Here is a 26,718-nt window from a genome sequence, read left to right as displayed (position 1 = left end):
GTACTAATCTCAGCCCCATGTAATGCGTTTGGAGCTGGAAATGCCTGGGAATGGTGCTGATCATCCTGTCTGAACATGATGGGCACGGTCTCATGAGAAGATAGTGACATAACAAATGCATTTAACATAGTTAAATGGGATTGTCATTTTGTTAAATCAGCTGGCTTTTGAGAATGAAATGAAGCTACAGCATGACAAAACCTTGCCACTTTATAGCGCTCCAAGAAGCATGTAACAACTGTTTAAAGAAGATCATGAATAAGAAGCTAGGTAGGAGGAATCGGTAAATGCATCAGCTTCTCTCTGGAAATCTGATGCTAAAAGTGAGACGTCAGTCAGATGTAAGCCAAGCATATCGTAAGGTCGGCCTTTCTCACAGTGCTTGGGTGCTCCCGGATCCTGGCTGAGTCAGCAAGCCAGAGAAGTGTGAGAACAGAAAGCAAGAAATAAAATTCGCTTTAGAGTCTGGAATGATTCCAATGTTTTTTCAGCAAAGTTGCCTACAAGATCTGCCGTGCTGGTGTACTTAAGCCTATATTGTGTACAAAGGAAAATATGCTAAGAATCGGTGAAACAACCAATTTTCTGGCGCTGTAGCTTTCTTTGAGGTAATTTTATTTAAACCTTGAGTTATTCCATTCCAGTGTATCCTTTATTGACTATTAGAAATCATTCTACCCTTGAAAATACATATAATTAGTACAAAACTTTCACACCTGGGTGTCCCAGTCAGTTGGCTGATGCTTGTTTCAAAGGGTGCTGAGAAATCATAGTTTTTGCAGTTGTCTCAGGGAGAGAAACATGGGGTTCTGCTCTCCAAGAAATTTGATTAAATTTCAATTTAAAAATTGATCCAAACCAAAGCAAAGCATGATTGAGCCAAGACAGCCCATCGGGTTCATGTGGTTAGATCTCATAAGTTTCTATAAGCATCAAAGAAGGTGGAGATGTTGTTACCGTTGTGTTCCACTGCCTGTAAGTTTTTATTCTGAAAAAAAAACTGCTATTTGTTTACAGCCAGGTTGCCTGGATTCAGTCTCTGCTCATGACTCATCCCGTGGCTGGAACACGCCAGCCTGTTGCTGCCTGTGAATACTCTTCAATGTTGTGTATTCCAGGTGATACTCCAGCTACTGTTATCTGAAAGATTGGCTGTCAAGAGCCTTGCATGGTTTCCACAGTTGCAAAACTCTGCTGTGGTTCTCCCAATCTTTGTGATTACGTTATGGTTGCCTTGGCACGTCCTGGTGAGGGAACGGTGATAATGGCTAATGCTGGAGATATTTGTTGCAAGCACCACTAAGTGTGTCCCGCATGACAGATTTGGAACAAGAAACAACAGTTTGTTTCCGACCCAGAACCACTAACTTTTCTCAGGGGAGCACTTTTGGAAGATACATTCTGGCCAAAGTGTGTGTAATGGTGCTGTAACACGGAGAAATGACCACTATTTCAGCCATCTGAAATGTTACAGGCTCCTTTTTTGTCTGACACCAGATCCACAAGGATGAAAAGAAGTGCTTTAACTCAGTGTCCTAGCAAGCACTGGCAACATGGGACACTTTACGATCCCTGTGATTTATTTGAAAACATCGACCTTTTTCTTTAAGGTCTATTTTATAAGCAGCTGTGCATGTAGCACTCCACCAGACAGTGTTCTGGTGCATAAGCAAGCTGCTCTGTTACATTCCTTCCAGTTACATTCCAGACCCCCATCTTTAATGACCAATATTAATGACCAAGACTAAATTCAGAAGAACATAAATCCCAACATTTGAGTGTCATGTAATGTTTTTACCAAGTCAGGTCAATCAGATGAAAAGCCCTTCAATTAGAAAGCTGAAATCCAGCTTTGTCTTAACTGAGGCTTTTGTCCTGGCCTGGTGGTGATGCTTCATCACCCAGTATCTTGTAATTACATTACTTAATTAGATAGAGAATGCAAATTAGGCCTTTTCTTTTTCCTTTTCTTTTTCTTTTTCTTTTTTTCTTTTTCTTTTTCTTTTTCTTTTTCTTTTTCTTTTTCTTTTTCTTTTTCTTTTTCTTTTTCTTTTTCTTTTTCTTTTTCTTTTTCTTTTTCTTTTTCTTTTTCTTTTTCTTTTTCTTTTTCTTTTTCTCTTCCTCTTCCTCTTCCTCTTCCTCTTCCTCTTCCTCTTCCTCTTCCTTTTCATTTCCTGCCCCAAAACGACTGAAAAGTAATAGAAAAGTCTCTTGGGACTGCCACAGGTTTGAAGAGAGGCCAGTGATGGGAAGCTGGATTTCAGAGGAACTAAGAAAATCTTGGCCCTGATTTTTGTATGTGTGGAGCACACAGCAGATCCCTGCTGGCTCTGGGAAGCACCATGGGAGTCTTGCTACTTTCAGGGTATTTTTGTTTTTGTTTTTTTCTCCAGAGTGCTTAATTAGATGCTTCACTTTAGAGCCTATCTGTAGGTATCCAGTTGTTAAACACTTTAGTTGCTGATTGAAGTGCATGAGAAGTGAAAAAGTAGCATCTTATAGTCTTTATTGGTTAATCTTACATACTAAATGATAATATAAATCTCATAATATAAGATCACTTTAATCAGCCAGTATCTCAAGTAGATTTCCAAATAAAACTCTCCACATTCAATTAAGTGTGCCTGAACAGGCCACCTGGGAGAACTAAAGCCATTAACAAATACTAGAGACAATCAAAGGAAAGGTGAGTGGACTTTGTTTCATCTCCCTTGCTAAATTCTATGTATAAATATGTATTTAGTTCTCTTTCTCCTTGCTGTAGTCTCTCTTGTACTCCTCGGGGGGCTCTGAATACCAGATGAATTTTCCCAGAAGGAAATTGTTCAAAGGTGAGGAGCTTAGAGTTAAAAGTTGGTAGGCCACTGAATGCATCCAAAATGAGCCAAAGTTTTGAAGTGTTTGACACAGTGCAGTTGGATGCAATAGAAGAATCAGATTTGCTTTAGAAACTGTAGTGTAAATCCATCCTAATTCAAAGGGTTATAAATTAATGCTTGAGTAAATGACTGAACAAGTGTGCTGAGGTTTCAGTAACTCAGCAGCTTGCATCTTGGTATGGTGTACTGGTCTTGGTATGGTTTACTGGTCTCACCTGTAACATGCTTGTAACCTCCAGCCACCATATAATAAGCAGGTGTGAATTAAATGAGCATATTCTCTAGTACATTTATTTGCTTTGCCTATCTATCTGGAGAAGCAGGTTGGATACTTGAAGGAAGACTGAGAGCATTTTCACTTCAGTGTTTAACCTGAAAGTAACCTGCTCTGGAGAATTCAGGGGAAGACCTTTGGGTACGATAAGCGTCCTTCATTGGACACGAATATTTAAACTTGTACACTTCCTGTGCCCAAGAAGATCTCAGGGAAGCCAAGTGACGAAAAGCCTGCTTGGGGTGAAGGCGACAGAGACGCAGTAGATAAGATGTTGTCTGCCCTACGGATGTGAGAATTTGAACAGCTTACCTTTGCTAAGGTGGCATCCTTCCTCCAGAACTGTGCTCCTAGCCCTAGAGAGCCTGTAGTGATGTTTCAGAAAAGCTAACTTGTTGCTCTGTTATTACTGTTCACTGTCCAGTGTGCCATGTAATGGGTCATGTCCTTCACTTCAAACCAGGCAAACTGCTTGGTCAAGCTCTGATGTGTGCAGGGGTACTTGAGCTTTCAGGTCAGGACATTCAACTACTGGAGGGTTCTTCTCACAGTAAGCTTGGCTGATGGAGATGCTGTTCAGGGAGGCAGTGGAAAGCCCCAAGAACAATTTTGGCATGAACCTGAGCCAATGTATACTCTTGACATCAAGTGTGTTTGGAAAGACCTAGAGGACCTTTATTTCTGTACCTAAAATCTGCTTTACGAAGCTTTGAATAGCCTTCATCCTCTGAAAAGCAGCTTTACAAATACTTGCTGTCTTTTCCATGTCATCAAACAATACTGAGGAATGCATAGCTCCCTGGGGAGGCTCAGACTCAGCCTGCTGCGTTGCTTTAATTTCAGAGCTTTTTATCAAAGACTCAATCCAACCCAGAGCTGCAGTGAGAAATGCTGAATAGGATGTGAAGCACAGGATGAGGACAGGGCTGTATGGCCTCCCAGTTCTATCTTGTTGAGGCCTGCAGCTGGAGACAGTGTAAGGCCAAATGTTCTTGTAAGCCTTTTCAGGATGTCATCTGGCCTCAGATATGGAGGAGAAAAGGTTCAGGGGGATCCTATCAATGTGTATCAATACCTTTCAGAGGGCAGTAAGGGTGGAGCAAGACCCTTCTCAATGATGCCCAGAGGAAAGATGAGGCAATAGGCATAAGCTGAAATAAGAAAATTCCATTTAAAGATAAGAAGAAACATTTTTACTGTGAAGATGGTAAAATACTATAACAGGTTGTCCAGAGAGGCTGTAGCTTCTCCATCCTTGGAGATATTCAAGACACGATCCTGAGCTACCTGTTGTGACTTTGAGCAGGGGACTTGGATTAGGTGACCTGTAGAGGCTTGTTCCTTCCAACCTCAACCATACTTTGATTCTGTGATGTGCGGGCAAAGGAGAACGGTGTGAAAATGATGAGGAAAGATGGACTTGGCTTCAAGAGTTCAGTTTGAAAGGAGGCAACCATAGAACTTAAATCCAATAGTGATACAAGGTACAGGAGATGTTGTGTGCAGCAGTGACTTACAAGGCAGTTGTGGTTATAAAGAGATGGGGAGGGAAAAGTGGTTATGTGTAAGTGATGACATGCACTACAGGGGGAAAAAAGAGGGGTCTAAGCCCACTTGCTTCTCTGCAGTGGACCAAACAGCAAAAGAACTGGCAACTGCAGTGAATCTCCCCAAGCTTCCCTACCAGCACCACTCATTTCTGTTAAAGGAAGAAAGTCACGGTGGAGGTGAGAAGAGTTGTTTACAGCTAGCAAGACAGATAGCTGTACTATGAACCTCTAAGTGCACTTCTATCTCTCTATTAAAAATACTAAAATAATAGACAGCTGAGTGCTAGCAGCTCACACCATTACATCAGAGCTGATATTTCAACAGCCTGTTGCCAACCAGGCTCCACACAAGCATGCACCATGGCTAGGCCATTTCCATGCCACACAGACTAAACATAAAGCGGCTCCTTTCAGTTGTGGGAAATCCTGAAAACAATGCTTACCCAACCTATTGAAGCAGAAGGAAAATATCTACCAACAAAACATCTAGTGAACAGTTCTGCTCCCATGGTTTTATATATCTTGTTTTCTCTGATGGCAATCTTCATGACTGATTAGTTAGGAATACTTGTAGATGAAGGCAGATATTTGTCTTCCCTCATTCTTGCACAAAGATTTCCCTGACAGTAAGAAACCAAATGGCCAAAATTTGGCATGAATATTCAGTTGCTTAAAAGTCTAGGCTGCACTTGACAGAAAGACATGGTCTTCAGGACTGGCACAGGGAGACTCACAAATGCTGAATATATATCCCCTCTCTAGCTTTTCATAAGTTTGATTCTCTTTTAATTGAAGGACAGTTAGGACCATTCACACAACAAGGTAAGAGGTAGGATTTTGTGGTCTGTATCTAGATGTGACACACCATTGCTATTCAGTGTGCGAACCCAGGACTTGCATCCAACATGGAAAGCCAATGCCTTTGTTAGATGTATTCAAAATGTATAAAGCTTTGGGAGTGCACAGAGCTGGGAGATGTATTTAGGCTTATCTATTCTGCTGTAACCTTTGCCATCCTCCTGAGATACGGAATGGAATTTAAAACATCAACATCATCATTTAATGCCAACTTGTCTTTCGTGACATGTGAATGTTCCTTTCTGACTTGGAAACTTTCAGCTTCTTAAAGGTGGCTCCATCATTGCTGGGAAGACTAAAAGAAATGCTTGGTGTCTAAACAAATATCTCACCTGCATTTGTAATTTCATTCCATTGCTCAGCTCTTCTAGTGATTCTCAGCTAATGAGGTGGAATTTAAACTGTGAGTTTAGAGGAGCCAATGCTCTTAGTCACAATACCGATACTTAGAGGCATACTCCTGTTTTGGTTTGCATCATGATTAATGGCACAGCTTTGTGTACCTGTGGTAAAGGGTGTGGTGTGTCATCTTTAACCACTTAGATCCCTGCAAAATGCTGATAGGGCTAGGAAAACGTAATGAAATGCAACAAATGGTGTTTGTGTGACCAGGGCAAATGTTTGCATGTAAATGCAGCTGTCTGTCAAAAGCGACCACAGTTGTCCAGCCCTTGAATATTCTTTTGAGCTCCTTGGGCTTTACTTCGGGCAGCTGACTCCTGAAGTACATCAGATATACTATATCATATATATATACATATATCAGATATAATATATCAATTATCTGTCTTCAGTTGGTCTAACTGATCACTTGGGACTGCTGCGGTACGCTGGATATTGTCAGTGCAACACCCTGCCAGCCACAGAAATGCAAGAGTATAGCTACAGTACAGTTCAACGGAGTTTCCTCTAGAAATACACAGAAATTAAATCAATCCTGATGCTTTCTCCTTAGTTTCCACACATCGATTCTAGACTTTATGTAGCAGTCTTCCTGGCATGTTGGCATGGATTGCTTTCTCTATGCGTGTCTTCTTTCCAAGGATGCAAACCCTTGTTTGTTGCATAATGTTTATATAAAATAAAATAAAATAAAATAAAATAAAATAAAATAAAATAAAATAAAATAAAATAAAATAAAATAAAATAAAATAAAATAAAATAAAATAAAATAAAATAAAATAAAATAAAATAAAATAAAATAAAAAATTATTGCAAGCCTAAGTAGTTCAAATATGGAATTCCATGGTCCTGAGCCTTCTTTTAGAAAAGTTAAATGTAGATCTGTAGAAGGTTAACTCAATATCCTTGTAATGAGAAGGGTGCAGATGCAGTTCCTGGAGCTGTATAACAGAGCCATCTTTTGGACCAGCAACATTGGTTCAAAACATAGCTTGCACTGGTGCTGTGCATTCATACTAGTAATTTACTCTACATTGGCTATATCTGTGTGATTTTACCAGTTCATGTAGCCCTAATCTAAATGAAGCATGTATTGAGCTTGTTTTAGAGACCCTTACAAGCTACTTCACATGCAAATGCAAACGCTTAATAACTAAAGCTTAAGGATCATGTGATTCTTTAGACAGTAAATCTGGTGGTTCAGAGTTGTACACATATTTGGCAGCTTATAGGTTTATCACTTACAGCTAATCTTTTAGAGAACTGTGGCTTAATTCCTTTTGTTAACTAATTAAAAAAGAGAAAGAAGTTAAAGCTGCAATTAGACCTATTAAGACTTGTATTACTCATTCAGTGGTCTGTGCAACTAGGATAAATGTATAATTAGGAGGTTTGTCCAAACATGATTAAAGCTAGTCATGTGTCCTATGCCATCAAATATTGATGCGTGCATGAGATTGAGAGTAAAGCCATATGAAAATGTGAGTATAAACCATGTCATACTTTTCAGAGAAAATATATGATCTCTCTTTTGGTGTATTATAAATATTTCATGCAAATGATGAAAGCTTTTTTCAGATGAAAATCCTGGAGGGATCATGTCTGGCCTATAGCTCCCTGTGGGCTAGTATCATTCGCAGCAGTAGTTAGACCAGGTCCATCTGACCCCATCAGCTATTGCTGTTGTTGTGTGCAGCTTGCTGATAGTTTAAGAAATCCAGAAGTTTTCAGGCAGTGCATCTCTATTGGAACCATAAACCATAGAATATCTTGAGATGGAAGGGATCTACAAAGATAATCGAGTCCAACTCCTGGCTCCACACAGGACCACCCAAAATATCAGACCTGATAACCCCTATGTCTGAGAGCCTTGTCCAAATGCTCCTTGAACTCTGGCAAGCTCAGTGCTGTGACCACATCCCTGGGCAGCCTGTCCCAGTGTCCAACCACCTCTGGGTGCAGAACCTTTCCCTAACCCCCAGCCTGACCCTCCCCTGTCCCAGCTCCATGCCATCCCCTCGGGTCCTGTCACTGTCCCCAGAGAGCAGAGCTCAACGCCTGCCCCTCCGCTCCCCTCGTGAGGGAGCTGCAGGCCGCCATGAGGCCTCCCCTTGGCCGGCCCTGCTATGGACTGAGCAATATGGGTGACTTTAGCTGCTCCTCATGCATCTTGCCCTCTAGACCCTTCACCGTCTTTGTTGCCCTCCTTTGGACGTTCTCTAATGTTCTTCTTATGTCCTTATATTGTGGTGCGCAGAACTGCACTCAGTACTTGAGATGAGGCCACACCAGTTCAGTGATCAGCTGATGCCCTGAGGCATGAGGATTTGTATCCCTTCAAAAACTCTTATCTGTTTTGGAGGATTGGGTTTCTTTTTTGTTTTGGTTTGCTAGTTTTCAAATTACAAAGTAGTAAATTCTTCAGCTTAGAGCTAGGGCATGTTTTTCCTTCCATGTGGTTAAGAGACGTGAAGAAGAGCAGGTCCACTGACCTTATCTACCTCAGATAAACATGCATGAGGGCTTTCTCTGTGCACTAGTTTCTGGTGCTGGTCTCTCGTGAAGGGGGATTCCCAGGAAGACTGTGGCAGTTCAGATTCTCTGTCAGCCATGATTCTTTCCGTAAATTGGTGGGTTTGTGGCATATACAAGTTGGCGAAAGAGACTCAGAGCACCTTTGCATCCTAAATTGCTCCCAGAGCTCATAGCAGTTGCATGGTATGGATCAGATGTCCCGACCACAACTCCTCTCCAGCTGTCCACATCCATGCCGGAGGTCAGAGCTGGTACCTAGGAGCCCTGCCGCAGCATGGCAGTGTCTGTGACCCTCTCTGCAACACTTTCAGCTGAAGCACAGGCAGGGAAGTGTATTACTGCCATACAGCCCGTTCAAAGAAAACCATTGCATCTTTACAAACCAGGAGTTGTTGGCAGCTCTCAAAGAGATGCAGACATCTTTGACATGACTGTTAGCAAAAATGAAAGGCATAAATAGATTGTTTGCTGTAATAACTCTGTTTCAAAAACCTTCAGTTGCTAGTGATGACCCAGAGAAAAAGACACTGAAGTCTTGAAGCTGCTGGTCGTAACCTTCAGAAATGGAATAAGCTCAGGTGCTGAAAGCGCACTAAGTCTTTTTCAATTTTCCTGCCAGAGTGAGAAGTATTTGCTCAGATGAACAAATTACAGAACAGCTCCAAAGCAATGCAGAAAAGAATAAGCTTCTTAATATATACCAATTTCTGCTTGGGGAACAGTGAAATTCATTTACCGGTTCCCTCTCTTAGCTGCCTGTGCTGCTCTTAAGGGCAGATAATGTAGAGAAGAATTTGGCTGGTGTCAGCCCTTTTTGCCTCACTAAATTGCTGAGAGTCCTGGGGTAGGCAAAGATGATAAAGTACTTGGGGGAAAATGTAGTGTAGAGGAAATGGTAGAAGTGTCCTGCTCCGGCTATGGAGGAGAATGGAGCTTCCTGTGTATGAGTAATATCTGTCATTCCCATTTGTTTATGTCGGTTGTAATATTCACATACAAAGAGAGAGAAAAACATGTGCGTATGGGTGTATGTGTATATAAATACACACATAAAATAGCAGTTGTCTACATTGCATGCATAGTGGTTTTGGGATCTGTTTCTAAGTGGTTCATGGTATATCCGTGGATATACCACGCGTAAGAATTTTTGAGTCATTTTGTTGTTTGTATTTTTTTTTCCTATATGAAAAATGAAAAGATTAGGCCTCTCTCTGAGAGGACTGTTTTTTTTTTTTTTTTATCTTGGGGGTAGGTACCCAGCAGTCCCTGTTCAGAGATGACAAAACATATGTTCCACTAACTGTTATTAGAGATGGAAGATTGAAGGCTCTAGCTTACTGAAATTACTGCATATTTTTTTTGTATAGGTACCAAGAGAAAGTGTGCTAGCAAATATCCAGAGATGTTTCAGAAAGATTAGAACAGGCACTAGCTTTGCAATCTTACAGAGCTCTAAAACAAGGCACAACATGATAAATTATAATTCCCTGGTATTGTTGTAGATTTTTAATGTTGTGCCTTGTCATTACACCTAAATAGCTGTATTATCCATAGTGCTGAATATATCATCTCAGAATGGAAATAGCATTTATGTCTTTATGCACATTTTGTTTTTATCAGATTGCTGACATTACCATCTGAAGTCAGAATCTCATGATGTAAATTTGGATACCTTTATACCTTTTCTTCAGAGAATATATTTAAAATAGTAAGTAGATATTTGGAGTGTGTAAGCAAGGGATAAGCCAGAGAGGAGGAATCGAGGAGGAACTAGGGGAGAGGAACAAGTATATTACTTGTTGCAGATGATTTCATTGTATGAGGATTCTGATTCAATAGTATAGGTGGAACCAAGTCACTCTTTACCACTATTAGAATTTTTCCCACAATTTTCCTGCTTTAAGCAGTGTTTGACAGGAAGCTTATAACAACGTTATTTGGAGGAAATCCCTGTCCAGTTTAATCAGGGAGTGATTCCTGGCTGGTAAGCACAAACCTGGGGCATTTTTATGTAGGTATTTCAAATTTGAGGAACATCCAGTGCATTTGCAAATTTGTCATTCTACAGGTGTAACGATCATATACTCATGCCAAAACGGACAGATGACTGTTTTGTCTGTCACACTCTCTGTGATCCAAGACTTAACCTCTTACGAAACCAAAATCAGCCTCCAATTCCCCTGCTTTCTAATTCTGCATGACTAAGTCATTCAGTATGTTATAAATACTGTTGCTCATTCCAAATACATTGGGTACCTGTGCAGCAATCATTGTCAGCATACTCCCGTAGTAATGTGGAGTGGTTTAGCATTGGGCAACTGGCATAAATTAAAAACTTGAGTCACAGTATTGCCCTTTCTGCATACACCCACACATCTCTGTTACGTATGTGCCACTTATGGGAGTTAGATGAATGACAGCAGCACCGCAAACGCCCTCCCAGCAAACAAGGAACTTGTACACACTCAGAAAATAGGTATCGATGCAAGATTTACATCAAAATAAGAGGAAGTGAAGAGTGCACAAAAGTATTTGTTTTATGTGGCTACAGGAATTTTCAAGAAATATTTTTCAGCTAGGGGATTGCGGTACAGAAGACAATGAAAATATGCTGGTGGTAAAGTTTTGTCTGCTTTATGACTGAGGTGTGTGTCTTGATGTTTGCATGGCATTTTCCATCTTTGTGAATGAAAGACCTGTATTCTGGCTTAGGTTTTGCTGTAGGGCATGAAATCAGTCATTTTCCTGCAACTCCGCTGTAATTGCTCGTTATTCTTAAAGTATTTTCATGTTTAAGGACATATCACATTCCCTGCTGTTCTTCACAAATGATCTATAGAATAATAACAGTAAACTTAGGATTTGTAGAGGCTACATTTGTAGAAAAAGGTTCCCTGCACATACAGTTTTCTGCAGTTGAGTGGTGTTTAATTGCTGCACCTGCAATTACTTCTGGGTGTAGCTCAGGTTGCTCAGATGTCTAAGAACTTGATCGTGCTGATGTATCAAGCATTTTGGCATCAAAGTACTGTGCCTTATGCCTTCAAACAGCAGCACCCAGAAAATTGCAGGTGTACCAGAAAAGGTTGGCTTGAAAATCAGGTCCTTGCACTTTACAAAAATGTTGGCTGAAACAGGGTAACAGCCCATGAAAAAAATTCTATTAGATGAATAATTCCTTTTCATCCACCTCAGGCTGTGTCGTGCTGAATGTGAAGCCCCTCTCCTTGTTCTGTTCAGTTACCATTTACTTGGAAGGGCACATCATTCTTTGGGCAGCTTAATGCTTTTGTAACCTGCTCAGTTGCCTTGTGTGGCTCTGAATCTTTCATCTGGTGGTAATAGTTGCTGAGCACACGGATGTTCATGTGTTCAGGTGGCTCACAGTAAATCTCAAGTCTTATCTCTTCATAACTCTGTGCATCTCGGCTCAGACTGTAACCTGAGCTTTCTCAGAAGTGTTCAGCTGTGGCTTAGTCTGTCTTCCTGCTGCAAGGGGGAGATTTATGCTTTTTTCAAGGAAAGCAGAGAGGTCGGTGCTTAGCACCTTTGGAAATCCTCCATTATTCAGTATCTTCTAATCATGGAGAAAATCAAGAGTTTGGGAGATTGCGGGTTCAACTCCTGCGCAGCTTTGAAGAGCCTCCAGAATTTCACCAGTCTTAACTCGTCCCTTGGCATGCCGGGGAGGCTGTGGTTGCGCTCGGCAGGTATTACTTTCCCTGGATCCCAGAAGCAGGATTTGTTATACTCAGACACCTCCCAAAATCTCCCTCTGTCAGTGCACTGTTGCTGGCAATTAGATTTAACATGCTGAAAATAAATTGAGGGTCTTGCTGTCTTAGAAAATCATATTGAGTGCGATATGGTATTATTGCTACTTTTCTTTCATGCCTATAAATCTTCACAAAAAATATATGGTCCCTTTTATCCCCAGCAAGAGATAAATAAAAAGAATCTGAGGTTTTAAAAAATAAATGCATACAATGTTATCACTTTCCATTCACATGTGTTTATATTTCCCTAGCTGGGCAGCTTTCACTGTTGTCCATCCTGAATTCAAAAATATAAAGCGACGCTTGCTAAGGTGTTTTATTTCTTTTTGCAGTATTTCTGGCTTCTTGTGCTCTCACGAGGTTTGGTTGGCATCGGCGAAGCAAGTTACTCCACTATTGCTCCAACCATCATCGGAGACCTTTTCACCAAAAACACAAGGACCCTTATGCTGTCTGTTTTCTACTTTGCAATTCCTCTTGGCAGGTAGGTAACATAATGCTTTTTTCATCTGCTTTTGGCTTTTCTTTTAAAGTTAGCTCACACAAATCTTGAGTTGCTAAAGATGATAGTTGTTCTGTCTTTGGTTGGAACAATTTAGACAGGAAAATATTGTCAGAAGTGACTAATTAGTTGCAGGAATTGAATTATTTTTTCTAGCCCTGTTACTCGTTCACGTGTGACTTTTGGGAACTAGCGGGAAGGATTTATTTATTTTTTTACAGAAATTGGGTGGGAATGGAAACAAAATATTTTAACTGACTTTCTTGGAGCATTATTAAACTAAGCTATCAATTTGAATACTATTATATTTGTTCTGAATTGGTGCTTCAATTAATTTGAGGTCCATCCACTGTGGATTGAAAGGTCAGCTATGAACTTGAGATCAGTGTCCAATATTCCATTGGATTTCAGCATTTTTAGACCAACAGTGCTGGGAAGAGTTACATATTAGCTGCTATCCTCTTCATCCCCCACGTTTCTTCCCTGAAGAACTAGAAGAGACTAGAACACACAATTGATTTTGACTGTTTTTATCTTTGCTTAAGAACAGCTGTGATTGTGGTACTCTATTAAAACTCAGACTGATTCTCATCCTTTCATCACTTTCAGTGGCTTGGGATACATCACTGGATCAAGTGTGAAGCAAGTTGCTGGAGACTGGCACTGGGCATTGCGGGTAAGCCAGTCTCTTGGTGTGACATTCACATGCAGGTTTCCATTTTTGAGCTTATAACGTTGACTATTCCACAAGCAAAAAGTGCTTGTTGGGATTTTTTTTTTCCAAATCCTTCAGCTCTTCAATGATAAAGATAGCTTGAAATTCAAAATGTTCCTAAAAATGCTTTTTTTTTTTTCTTTTCAAAGTATATATTTTTGTTTATTTTTCCTCTGTAAAATTGCACATTGTGAACACTCTGAATTCACCTTCAATAAGCACTAGCCTGGCTTTGGGCCAGTTCATAGGAAACTTTACTGAGTCTTATATATCAGTTTTAATAACATCTTAATAACAGCTGTATCAGTTGATCAGTGTTAGAAGAGTTCTATCACACAAATCCCCAACCTGTTATTATATACACTGTTATATAGAGACGGTAAAGGATTGGAGATTAACGCCTGTGGATATTAAGTGCATAGCAGATGCATTCTCTAAGCAAATTGGAAAGGTATGTGGTTTTGGCTCATTGTACTTGTTTTTCTCCCTGCTTGGGAGCAAGAATTTTCCAATCACTTTATTATCAGTCAACCATGGTTTCTTGATGAGTTTGGGAAGATGAGGCATTGGCCTTAAATCAACTCCACAGTCTTTCAGGCCCTTGCTGTCAAGAAACTCTGAGAATGGCTTCCTGCTTTGAGGAAAAAACACTTTGTTCCAGTTTCCGCTTGTTTTTCTGCCCTGAGACAGTCGGTTTCCTTCTACTTTAACCTCTTGGGACCTTGATAAACGTGTTGAAAAGATAATACATTCCAATCACATACGCACAAACAAATCCTGCACACAAAGATGTCTTGAAAGAGCTGGCAGGAAGCAGCCCAGCAGAACTGTTTTCTGACCTTTGTCAGTCTGGGTGGCATGTGCCCCAGTGAGTTGCATTCTCTGGCTTTGGCACTTCATGAGGACAATGAATCTCATATAGCCCAGGCCAACCCCATTTGTAACAGCAGGTGATGAAATATGTGGGTTCCCATCTCAAGTGAATGTTCCTTTCTGTGGCACGGACAATTGCCTGTCCAGCAAAGGTAAGAAAAGCCAGGAAAGTCACTGTGAACAGTTCATTTGCACCTAGGAGAGTTTCCATCTGTCAACCTGAAATGAAAAGAATTAGGTTTAATAACCTAAAGCTTCAGACCAAGAGAGTGCTTGCCTCATTCAATAGCAGAAATGCTTTAAGGGTAATATGAACTTTTGAGCAAAGGTTAACACAAGGGAAGAGAAACTCCAAAGCCCCTTCTCCCAGTCAAATTGTCTGATTTTCGGGTGGCCTTTTGCAGACCCAGGAGTTGGACTTCATGATTCTTGTGGGTCCCTTCCAACTCAGGATATTCTATGGTTGTATGATTTAATGATTTATCTTGGACCACTCTTCTATCTGTAAAATCCAAATAACTAGTTTGTACAAAGAAATCATCACTAGCACTTTTCTGTTTGGTTGAAGTCTCCATAGTTATCCTGAGAAATCCAGACAGTCTGCAAGGCTGTACCCCTTATGGGATCTTGATTTCCACCGTAAATGACACATGGATGCACGATTCCCTGACTGTGTGAAACTGTGGGAATCTGTAAGACAAGCTCCATACTTCCGTGAGTGTTTCTTAGGACAGGATTGCTTAGTTTTGTTAGTCAAACAGCACATGTCGAAAGCTTCCAGACATCAGCATAAAGGAGCCTCTGTTCTTTTGGCAATCGTTGTACTCCTGCAAGATGTACTAGATTTGCCAACGTGATGCTTCCCTCTGTGATGCCCTGTGGCCTCCAGCTCTGGAGGAGGTCAGGAATACTCAGTGGGCTGAAGAAGGCAGAAGGGCACTTTGGCTAGGGGCAACTTTGTCTCTGGATCTAGCACTAATGTCAGTGTTTTGCTGTAACATTGCTGAGTATCAACAGATATTATCCTGTCAGGGGAGTAAGCCTCCAGATAAAAATCAGAGACTTGAAATTGTATGGCTCTAGAAAATACCAGCATTTCCTTTGTTTGTTTGTTTTGCTTAACAGTGCTATGTCTTCTGTTCAACTGTGATAAGAGTACTGTATTGAGCTTCATTTGTCCCTGGATGAGGAACACTCCTGGCTTTCCAGTTCTAAAATATTTTTTTTGTCTTCCATTACCTTCCCTAGAAGAGTTCTGGATTTGTCTTCTTTGGGCATGTAATATATCTCTATGTGTAAAGACCATTTTCAGGTTATTATTGGAAGCATATTTTTAGGAACAGGAATTTTATTTTGAAAATGGCATGTACAGAAGAGATAATAGTTCACTGAAAGTCCGTGTTTCTATTTTCCTAGTAGAACCATTTTCCATGCTAACAATAATGGAATTTCAGTGTCAAAAGGAGAATCACATTCATAGCTTGTAAAACACTGTAGAATGTTTGCATTTTTGTCTAGTGATTGACAGAAGGGATTGGAAACTCGGAAACCTAAGTCTTGAATGTGTCATTTTTCTGTCTTCCAGCTTGAATTTTCATTGTTTCTTAGTCTGCTGCACACTGAGGTAATCACTGAAAGCTGCCTGAAAATGAGAAACCATTGCAGATTAGATGGAAGACCACAGAAAGGGTTGCATGTCAAGCAAGGATTTTCAAAACCAACATGCTCCCCAGATCCAGAAATCTTTCACCTGGGTTCATTGCCCATAAGAGGCTTTTAAACTCTCCCAGAAATCAGTTGGTCTCTTAGCCCAGTTGGGTGCAGGTTTCCAAAGAGTTAAACATCACCCAGAATCTTGGTACTGTAATTACACAACTAAATGGACTGCCTTACCTCAGAGTATTCTCAAAGCTTCATGCTTGCAAAGTGAGATAAGAGAGTCCCAGGAATGACAGGGAGGAAGGAAAGGAGCAGATGCCTCAGTGTGCTCACAGATTCTGGATAGCCATAAAGAGCTGGGTTGCTGAAATGAGACTAATGTAATCTGTTTCTTACTGACTACTCAAATCAAACACTGCTGACTTCCTCTGCTATTTTCCTGTTCCTTTCTCACAGGTATCTCCACTCCTAGGAATGATAACAGGGACACTCATCTTGATATTTGTACCCGCTGCTAAAAGAGGAAATGTTGAACAACTTGGGGGACAGCTGAAGGCTCGGACCTCATGGCTAAGAGACATGAAGGCACTGATAAGAAAGTAAGAACACCCTGCTGACGTATGCTTTGCCTCTACTGCTTAATGTGAACATCAAATGGCCTGTACTTAACACTGTGGGGTTGGAAAGTGGCATCATGCACAGTTGCAGAAAATTCGGTGTGTGGGCCTAGGAAAGAAAATCACAGTTACGTTTTCACTGGATGTTGACTGTGATGACAAAGATGAATTCCATCTTTTGCTCTAACTTTTCCAAGATTCAGATCTAAGAGTCTGCTTTGTTTGGCTCATATGTCAGACTAATTAAGGCTTTTGAAGTGTAGAAATTGCTGTGTTCCTGTATTGTTGTGCCACTGTTGTTCAGATGTCCTTTTATATCCTTTTATATGTCCCTTATATTCATTTTCTTCCTTGAAAAAGCTACTCTGCTGAGTGGAGAGTTCAATTCCAAAGCAATTTAAGAGGAGAAAATACACAAAAGCTTGCACTACATGGCAAATTTAAATATATATATATAATATATATATATAACCACATGTGACTGCATGTGCATAGAATGTGGTTGGATGCTTGTATATCTGCATAAAAGATCACACGCTTCTGAGTTTTTAAACAGCTGCACTTGCTTCCAGAATGCTTGCCTTTGAATGTGCAAATATTTGTGTGTGTAAATTCAGTGTTACCTTGGAATTCTGATGTAAAACCTGTGGTGTCCTTCATTCTTAGAACTGCTGGCTAGGATGTCTTCCTGGTGTTGTCACACAGTGTCAAAGGGCTATGAAAAGTGGTGATGGTTAATTTATTGGTATTTTTATATTACTTATTTTGGTGGTTTATCCAAGTAGCAAGCATATAGTAACCTGGAAATAACTTGGATGGGGAGGGAGAGGTGGAGCTGGTAATTCGGGTAACCAGGTGATATTATGGTGACAGTGCTGTAATTCACACATCACATTTTAGTGATTAAGTACTGATCGTCTCCTGAAAGGGTCCCAAAAAAGTGGTCCCTTTGAAGCACCTCTGAAGAGTTAAGCACATTATTATCAATAGAACGTCTTATATGAAGAAATATTTCCTGCTTCTTCTTCTCCATTTCTTTGTACCTCGTGTTATCTCTGCCCCTTGGCAAAGGGAGGTGAGTAGTGGGTCCTCTCCTGGTGCCCTCACTCTTTCAGTTTTCCTTCTAACCCTTCCCTTGGTTTTGCCTCTCGTGTCTCCACAGCCGCAGCTATGTGTTCTCCTCACTGGCCACCTCAGCTGTCTCTTTTGCCACTGGGGCACTCGGCATGTGGATCCCTCTCTACCTTTACAGAGCACAAGTCGTGCAGAAGACTGCAGAGACTTGCAATGCGCAGCCCTGTGGCACCAAAGATAGGTGAGGTTCATACACCACTGCTTTAAAGAGGGGGGAGGGAGGGTGGGGGCTTATTTACCAGAGGAAACAGGCAAGTCCCATGGAGTCAAGTCACTAGAATGTCTGTAATTTCCTGTAGATCCTTGCAACAATGATAGGAAATGCTGGGATTGTAAACTGGGTTTTATTTCTCTTCTTTTCTTCATTGCATGAAGTCAAACCAAGGCAGAAGTGATGACCTCAGCTCAGTCTTAGTTCCCAGGCTACTGTACAGAAGGAGAAAAGAGACAGCTGTCTTTGCCTCAAAAAATGGTTGGAGAGCTGAGAGAGAATGAGGTTTCTTAAGACCCATACTGATTTCTATGATAGCAGTGGAATCAACTGGCGTGTCAGGGTAGCCAAGGTAGTGGCTATAATTCAGGGCTTGGACTGGTTCCCCTAAAGGCTGCAGGAACTGGCCCCGAAGGCTTTTATTTCTGTGAGAGGGAGGACTTCACTGTGTTTCATCGCTCTGTATACTACTGTGTATACTGAGTTTTGCTGAAGATCTGGGAGACTTTGGTTTGGATTGCTTGATGTTACATGGTGTGTTTTTTCAGAGCCAGTGATATAATGTAGCTTGCAGCACATACGCTGTGAGAAGTAATTCATTGTTCTGTGCTTTACCATAATAGCACAGAGCATAAAATGCTAACAAAAAATAAATGTATTTCTCCAGGTGAATAAAAGATATGAAAAACTGCCTTTTGCCAGCTCTTTTGCTTTTTAGCTTTTGAGGGAAGAATAACATTAGGAAAGCCTTCTTGCTCTAGCTGACACAATCTCATCACAGGTAAACTACTTAGTGGTTTGGAGTACCATCGACTAGAGCACCCAGCAGGCAGCCTCGCTCTATTCTGAAAAATGCAGTGAGCAGAAAATACAGCTCCAGTCAGACTGCCCATCTGCTGTTCACAAAGACAAGTTTTCCACTCCTTGATGACACCTATATTTTGAGCTACCCTGGAGCTACTTTCATGTAGTTGCCAAAGACTGTAGCCTGAGTCCTGCACATACAATACTAAGAAACCTTGACAGCTCCTGCTCTTGAATTTAAATAAATGCATTTTGTATGTGTATTATAACAGCAAAATAATCTAATCAGCCTTCTTTGAAATGGGCTGGAAGGAGTTAGAAAATTGCTGGTGTTTGTTGTCTTGTTAGGTTTCCATTTCCTTAAGCTTCCAAGTGCCTGCTCTGTCCATGATTTCCCTTACATGATCATTGTGCAGGTTATTACTTAGGGTCTTTTGTACATAATTAGCTATACAATGCACTTTGTAGGGAGCTAAGTTCCACACAAAGAAGCAGTATGAGCCCTCTGCATCTCTGTGTGTTCATCAATGCCCTTGTACAAGGCTGAATTTTATCTGCTGTTTTCCGTAATTTCAGGGGAAGGGTGCTGCAAACACAAACACTGAGGATGTAGCTCATTTGTTTTATTTTAAACATGCAAAGCCAATATCCAGATTTTCACCAGCCAGTTTACCCTACTAATTTGTTCATAGGTCATCCCCATTTTGGAGAAAAAATCCAGAAAAATAACTGACTCTCTCTCTCTCTCTCTCTTTTTTTTTTTTTTTTTTTTTAATAGCTTGATCTTTGGAGCAATCACATGCTTCACCGGTTTCCTGGGTGTTATCACAGGAGCTGGGGCAACCAAATGGTGCCGCTTAAAAACCCAGCGAGCTGATCCTCTTGTCTGTGCTGTTGGCATGCTGGGGTCAGCCATCTTCATCTGTCTGATCTTCGTTGCTGCCAAGAGCAGCATTGTGGGAGCCTATGTAAGTATAATCCTTTGCATATGTCAGTCTTCTGTCTACCAAACACCTTAGAAGATTGAGTGCATTGTCCCCTGCAGGAAGGCTTCGATGCTTTTCCCACTCTAAATGTTCTTCATTTTTCCCCTTGGCATATTGGCACTGTATAGATGTGCTTGGAAGGAAAATGTGTTTCACTGTTTATCCCCTCTTACTGTCATCAGAATTTAGACCTGGGCATTTAGCTCTTGCATAGAAACTCACAGTTCCCTGCCTTTGGGTTGTTCTCTCTGTACCTCTATCCATAATGCTATTGCTCTTGCCTAATGGTTTGGTACAGGAAAATTGGCAGCTTCCCTTACAATAAGGGTTTTGTAGCAGCAGTGATACCAAATTGTAATTACAATATAACTTGTCTGTGGGCACGCTTTTGGCTACTTGTAAGTACCATTAATTTCCATAACTAAGTAGCTTGCTGCAAACCAACAGTAATTAACATGTAAGTTCAATTTGTTGTTGTTTTCTATATTACCATAGCACCTGAAATTCTAGTCACAGCTCAGGAATACACAATACTTGATGCTGCACAAATGCAGATTTAAACAATGGTCCCACCAGAGCATTTATAACCTAAAGATATAAAAAGACATCAGATAGTTCCAGACAAATAGTGTGAAGGGAGAAGGAAAAACTCAAGATAATGTATAATAACCTGGTATGAGGTATTAGTCTTGCTTTCAGGAAAGAGTGGAAATCCAGTACACTGAACAGCTCTCAGGTTCTCTTTCAGTGTAATAGAGGGAAGCTTGATAACTTTTTGAAGGGACAGCTTGAAATGGTTTGAGTAGTGGGATAATTTCCAAAAGCCTACCCTAGTCTCCACACAGCAGTGCACACTTCAGCAAGCAATGAGAATTCGTTTACAGTTAATCAAACAAACCATCTATTGCAATTCCTCACTTCTCTGTATTTCTAGCACTAGCGTAGCCACGGTTATTTTCTAGGTATTTGAATAGCTGCCATCACAACAGGGGAACACAAGAAGAAAGAATGGAAGTTTAAAAACATGAACACAGAACCAAGAATGCCTACTCTGGCTATTCAGGAAGTGTCAGGACCTCTGGCTCATGGCATGGCCTACAGCTAACCTTTGATTCAATGATCAGCAGAAAAATGACCACCTGGGACAACCTGTAAGAGGGTGTTACTGGTTGGCAAAACATTAGCCTTCCTTTTATTCCAGCTGTCTCCAAAAGAAGAGATCTGTCAGATCCCCCTGCCTGCCCCTCCCCTCCACTTCTTTGTGCAGTCAGACCTGTGATTTTCTCCTTTGCCAGCCCTGATGACAGACATGTTCATTTATGGTGCTTAGTCTCTTTATGCAGAAAGTCCTCCCTTTCTAAGCTGGAAATACTGTTTTCAAAAAATGTACAATGAAAGGTGGTTATTGGTCTCATTTTCTCTCTGCTTCTTTTTTTTTTTTTAATTCTCAAGGCAGCAGCTTTTTAGCTTCCATATTTCCATGTGACTATTCCGCATTGTGTAAATATATAAATATAGATGGTATCATTTAACCAGTCTTAGAAACAGTTTATTTTATGATGCATGAGCAGTAAATCTAATAAAGAGTCAATGATGTGCATTGGAAGCTATATCTGCATATGGAGGGGGTATAAAGAATATACACCTATTTGCTGATGCTGTTAGGCTGATGCGTACATTTGTTGCAGGTAACACTGTCTCTCTGTAGCCCTAAATATGCTTTCTCTGCTGCTAGAAAAGTATTGCATGTAAAGTAGATAAGAGAGCCTAGTTAAAGTACCAAATGGGGAATCAGAGATCTGAACTCTCTTTATAGATTCTAGATGTGGTGGGGGTAAGTTATTTGTTTTACCTCTGCAAAATGAGGATTCTCAACTTACAAACTTACCTTGGATCATTAATGATTGTAAATCACCTGAAGTTAAGAGATCTGTGGATAAGCAACTCACTACAACTTTATATAAGAAAAAAAAAAAAAAAAAAGTGACACAACATCTGCTATTGATGGTGTTTAGTGTTACAGGTGCTAACCCCACTGAGAGAACAGGTCTATTTTGGAGCTACCAATGTCTCATAACACAAGGTATTACCATGGTGGTGCTATATATCAATTGAATTGACTTTTCAAAGCAAGTTTCAAACATGAGCCCTTGTTTTTCCACACCATTCAATGTTATTTCAATCATATAGACACTTGAGTGTTTAATTCCTTTTATTTCACTGGGAGACCTGTTCTGCAGGCTTGCATGGTGTAGCAGTGCCTCTACAGTTAAAACCACCTGTTATAAGTCTCATAGGTCTAAAATGCAGCAGGCTTTGTTCTCTGACCCTGAAGTTGGAAACCCCAGATTTGATGGACGACATGATAATTAGGTTACCCTCCTTATCTCAAGATCCACGATAACAGCTTGTTCTGGAAAGAATAAGGTACAAGTTGTGGGTGGCTTTTCTCGTCTCTGATCGCTTCCTTTATAGCTGTATCCTGGCTCTCATCCTGAAACAGAGCTTTCATCCTGAAACTCATCCTTGAGTTCTGTATGACCATGAAAAGCAAGAGTAATGTTCCAGTCAGCTCCCCAGCATGGTGGTATTTCCCCACCTTCTGTACCATGACTGCCCTTAGACTTCAGTCACTGGTCATACCATGCCAAAAGCGAAGTTACTGCATTTGGATCTCTCTTTGTTTCAGAGCATTAAAATGATCACTTCCAACATTTAGATAGCTAGACTTGGAGTTTAGCCTCAAACATAAAGGTCCATAAGAGACCAAGAATTGCTTGGCTTGTTTGTTTGTTTTTTGAAAAGACCTAAGGTGTGGCCACCTTGCCCCTTACACGCTGTCAGCTCTCTGCTGTCTTCCTCCCCTCCCATGCATATGTTCTTCCTCCTGCACGGTCTTGTCTTGCAGGTGGTTTTGGTCCCTGAGGGCAGCTTCTATTCCTTTTCCATAGCAGTCCCTCCTCCTTGGAGCAGATAGACAGACTTCTTTGTTTATCCCATCTTTTCACATTAATCCAGTAAATGACTGGAAGCAGTAGAGTGGCTGGAAAGACAAAATAAAACAGCGTTCTGTATCATTTAGCTGTCCAGACACTTGTATTTCTGTCTTTATACTATCTTGCTTTGCTGTATAGTGCAAACAGTTCTTACTCTGTTTTCCTTGCAGCATGTGTTCTAGTGTGTTGTATTGCAGCTCCTTAAAGCAGCAATTTGTATATCTTCCGGTCTCACTCCTTCTGAAATGTGTGTTCTTTGAAATATTGGTTTTCAAACCTGCCTCTTGAAACCCATTAGCTGGATAGCATCATTGTATCATACTGCTCAGACATTTCAGCAGCGTATTTTAGACTGGTTTCAGTCTCCAGGTGATTAGAGAGATATGTTCTGCCTCCTTTTGACAGTGTTCCAAGCTCCTGTTGTACCTCAATTTCAGCATCCATTTCAATTCCTCAAAGACATTTCATGATCTTGCACAAACAACAGCTCCCAGGCTAAGCCCTTGCCATAGAGTTTTTACAGCATCTCAGTGTCAGCTCCAGGGAGCTTTCTGTTGACATGGTGTTGGTGACTTATCTGCTTCCGAGGCATCAATATTGCCCAACACTGGGATGGAGTTAGGCTTGCTTCAAATTGAAGAGTACATGTGGGAGTCTTAGCCACCATTTCAAAGAGAACTTCAAATAATGAAGATGTAGACAGATACACACGCTTTGCAAATAGCCATAGAGAGAGTTTATAACCTACTTAGATCTTGCTGGGAGAGCTGCTGGTGTGACAGCTCTGAAGTCTACTTTACTTATCATTTTTTGGAATCAGAATTTGCTCACTCTGATCACATAAACAGAAAGACTTCAGGGGGACTGAACTTCTATCGGCTTATCAAAGATGAGCAACTGGATACCAAAAGGAGATGGTGAGATATTATACAACACAGCTGGATTCAGAAGATCTATCTCTGCAGCTGAAATCTCACTGTAAAATGATGGTTCTAAAAGTGTGTGAGGAGTTAAACCCATGACCATTTCAGGAGCTATCGATCTGTTCTGGAGGCTGCCCTATTTGCAGTAAGCATCCCTAGAGCCTCTCTCCAGCAGAAATGCTGCATATCCTCATATGCCCTTTGTGGTGGATGAACTCATTTTTACAAATCCCCATTAGCAGCCGACTCTTTTTTTAATGTCAGTATCTTTTGTCCTACTTTTTGATCTTCCTCTTGTTCCTCTTTTTCTTTTACCAGTATCCACATGAGGCACATGTTTCATGGAAAAGCGTTGGGCGAAATGCACGCTCAATAATTCAGGTCTGGTGCTCTGAAGTTTGTAACATTTCAGTGATTCATCGGACTTAGGCTGAATTTGTGCAGAAGAGGGCAAGTTTTACTTGCTGTGTGTAACAGCTTGTGTGTGTGTGTGTAACTTATATAACCTTAAGGCAAGCAGTTGCCTGTTTCCAGTGTTTTATGATCAGGCAGGGCATGTCGATGCTGCTTTCAGGAGCGTGATAACATCTTTTCCCAAGCTCGGTTTAATCTCTCCAGCTGCAGAACTCCAGCAACAGTGGCTGCAAAGCTGTGATAGGGCAGATTTCAGTGCAGGTCAGGAGAGCCCACCTGGGATCTGGGATGCCCTTGCTGCACGTCACTTAACTTTTGTTGACACCTTCATTCTTTGGCTCTGTCTGTCTTAGCTCGGCAGTTCAGCCGAGCTCAAGGCAGAGCAGTGGACAGTGGGAAAATGGAAAGAGAAGACTTCCTAGCTCAGCAGCTGGGCTGTAACTGGCTCAGACACCATCACAGAGGAAGCAGGTCCAGTCACTGAAAGAGGGGATAGGGAGGAGGAAGGTATGGGAAACAAAAATAATTTTAGAAACAAATAGAGGAAGAAGCTTTCTGTAGGTCAGTGCGTAAGTGTTGCTAAATAAAGCTGTCTATTCCTGGCAGTGACATGGTGGTCGGAGGGCTATAGGCGATCTCGAGCAGGGTGTGGGAAAGGAGACTGCTGTAGTCACGTCAGACCAACCATAGGCATGGATCTCTGAGTTCCTCCTCCCACCCCAAACTGCTCATGTGCAAGCAACAGGGGCTGGGTTGGGGCTGTGAGTGTCAGAGCTTGCAAAGAGAACCACAAAATGACATCCATCTGAATGCTTCCTCAGAGCAAAGTGTGTTGTGTATTTCTTGCTGCTTTTGTTTCATCAATGTATTGTACCCAAGTCAACATAACAAAAGCTGAACATATGGTAAATAAAAGGAGAATCTTTGGTTACCTGAATCCAAACCTCCATAGCTGCTAAGTTTTCTCTCTAGATATAACAACAACAAAAAGCTGGGGGTGAGGTGGGTTAGCTGGGCAAAAAGCAACCTTTGGGGAATGTCCAGTAAAGGTTTTTGCTTGCCTCCTTACTGGAGAGGAGCAGGGAGGGTCATCCTTACAAGTCTGATTATTTAAGTGGTGTTTCATCTGTGTGCTCTTCGTAATACACAAAGGAAGATGGAAATGTGTGTCTGGAAGATTTTCTGTCCTTTTTTGTTGTTCTGTTGACCCTACTTTTCTTTGTTAAATTGTTAACCTACAGCATAAAAGCAAAGGGTCGACAACTGAAATACAGGGAAAAAGTTTTCTGATGTGGGCAGTGTTCCCCTTGAAACTGTGTCACCCTAACTCTGTTGGGCTCAGTTTGATAAACATTTCTTTTAATGACCAGGTTAAATTAGTTTCTTCTCTTGGTGATCACTTCCAGTTCTTCAACTGCTCTAACTGTTTGCAGAACCATTTAGTGAACTGCATCAGGGAACTGACTTGAGCTAAAAATAAGCAAAACAAGCCCCTTTTCCACCACCTCCCCCTCAAAAAGAGATTCTTTGCCTCGTAGCAGTTTTCTGATCCGAATCCCAGCTTGGTCCCATTGTACAAGCGCAAGAGAGAAGGCAGCCTGGGGATGGGAGTAAGTGAGGAAGGGCTGCCAGGGGTGGAAAGGGTGCATGGTGGCTGTTTATACCACACCACCATCCCACTGCGTACATAGGGCTTTTAATGTATTTTGTTGACAGTCTCCACAGAGTCAAGAGTTGCAGCTCACTACAAGACAGCGATGTTGCGAGGCCCATACTTAAGTCCTTTCTTAAGTGCACCTAGATATTAGCAACATAAAACTTGTTATAGTGGCTAGACTTATGTTCCCCTCAAAAAGGGCAACAATATACTACAGAGGGTAGGAATCTTGCACGTGGTGGGTATTTGGTTTGCTAGAGTTTAACAGAGAACTTGGTGCCTAGCGAAGAAAAGGACTGTTCTGGGGAGCTGGGGCTTTCTGGCTTCTCTAACTGACCTTTGGAAACAGAATGATTTCAGCATGGAAGTCCAGGGCTGTCGCTTCTGTTTGGCTTCTCATCTTCATCTGTTACCAAAGGTGTCAGCCTTATATTTATCTGTCCTGTAGATCATAAACAGTTTATACTAATGAAGCTGCAGGCCAACCCTCTCAGGGCTCAGATAAACATCTATAGGTTTCTAGTACTCGGGATAACCACAACATGAACCAGAAGTGGATTGTGTACAGAAGAATCCTTTGAATGGATTTGAGACAAATAAGCGACAAAGGAAAGTTTGTGACAGGTTATTTTTCCCTTAAATGTCAAGTGAATAAATCTTCTCCTTTTTGTGTGTTTTGTTACAACAGATTTGCATTTTTATTGGAGAAACTCTTCTGTTTTCAAACTGGGCTATCACAGCAGACATACTAATGGTGAGTGTACCTTGGAACAGCATCTTTCTCTTCTGGGGGCCAGAGCAGTTTGTCAGCTTGCAAGAACAACCTGAAGTTCACATCTTCATTTAAATGCCTAGTCCCTAGTTCAGCCTATTCTATGTTTGTCTTTTTTTTTTTTTTTTTTTTTTTTTTTTACTTGCTGAAAAGGAAAGTGAGAGAAAAAGAAAAAAAAATC

The 26,718-nt window shown here is 41.1% G+C and overlaps 1 protein-coding gene across 1 annotated transcript in view; it reads left to right on the top strand.

Annotated features, from left to right (window-relative positions):
• LOC309886095 (sphingosine-1-phosphate transporter SPNS2-like) overlaps window positions 1-26,718 on the top strand; it is a gene marked incomplete at its 5' end in the record, with an annotated part of 134,998 nt that overhangs the window by 69,826 nt on the left and 38,454 nt on the right. Inside the window, 6 exons of the mRNA XM_082776653.1 lie at window positions 12,607-12,758; window positions 13,386-13,452; window positions 16,480-16,622; window positions 17,803-17,955; window positions 19,568-19,757; window positions 26,454-26,519. Coding sequence (XP_082632779.1) covers window positions 12,607-12,758; window positions 13,386-13,452; window positions 16,480-16,622; window positions 17,803-17,955; window positions 19,568-19,757; window positions 26,454-26,519 — 771 coding nt within the window. The remainder of the gene's footprint in view (window positions 1-12,606; window positions 12,759-13,385; window positions 13,453-16,479; window positions 16,623-17,802; window positions 17,956-19,567; window positions 19,758-26,453; window positions 26,520-26,718) is intronic.

The sequence above is a fragment of the Aythya marila genome, assembly GCF_965140915.1.
Source record: "Aythya marila genome assembly, chromosome: 20".
Taxonomy (NCBI): Eukaryota; Metazoa; Chordata; class Aves; order Anseriformes; family Anatidae; genus Aythya; species Aythya marila.
Note: the sequence above shows the minus strand (reverse complement) of the source record. Positions and strands in the feature narration are given on the sequence as shown.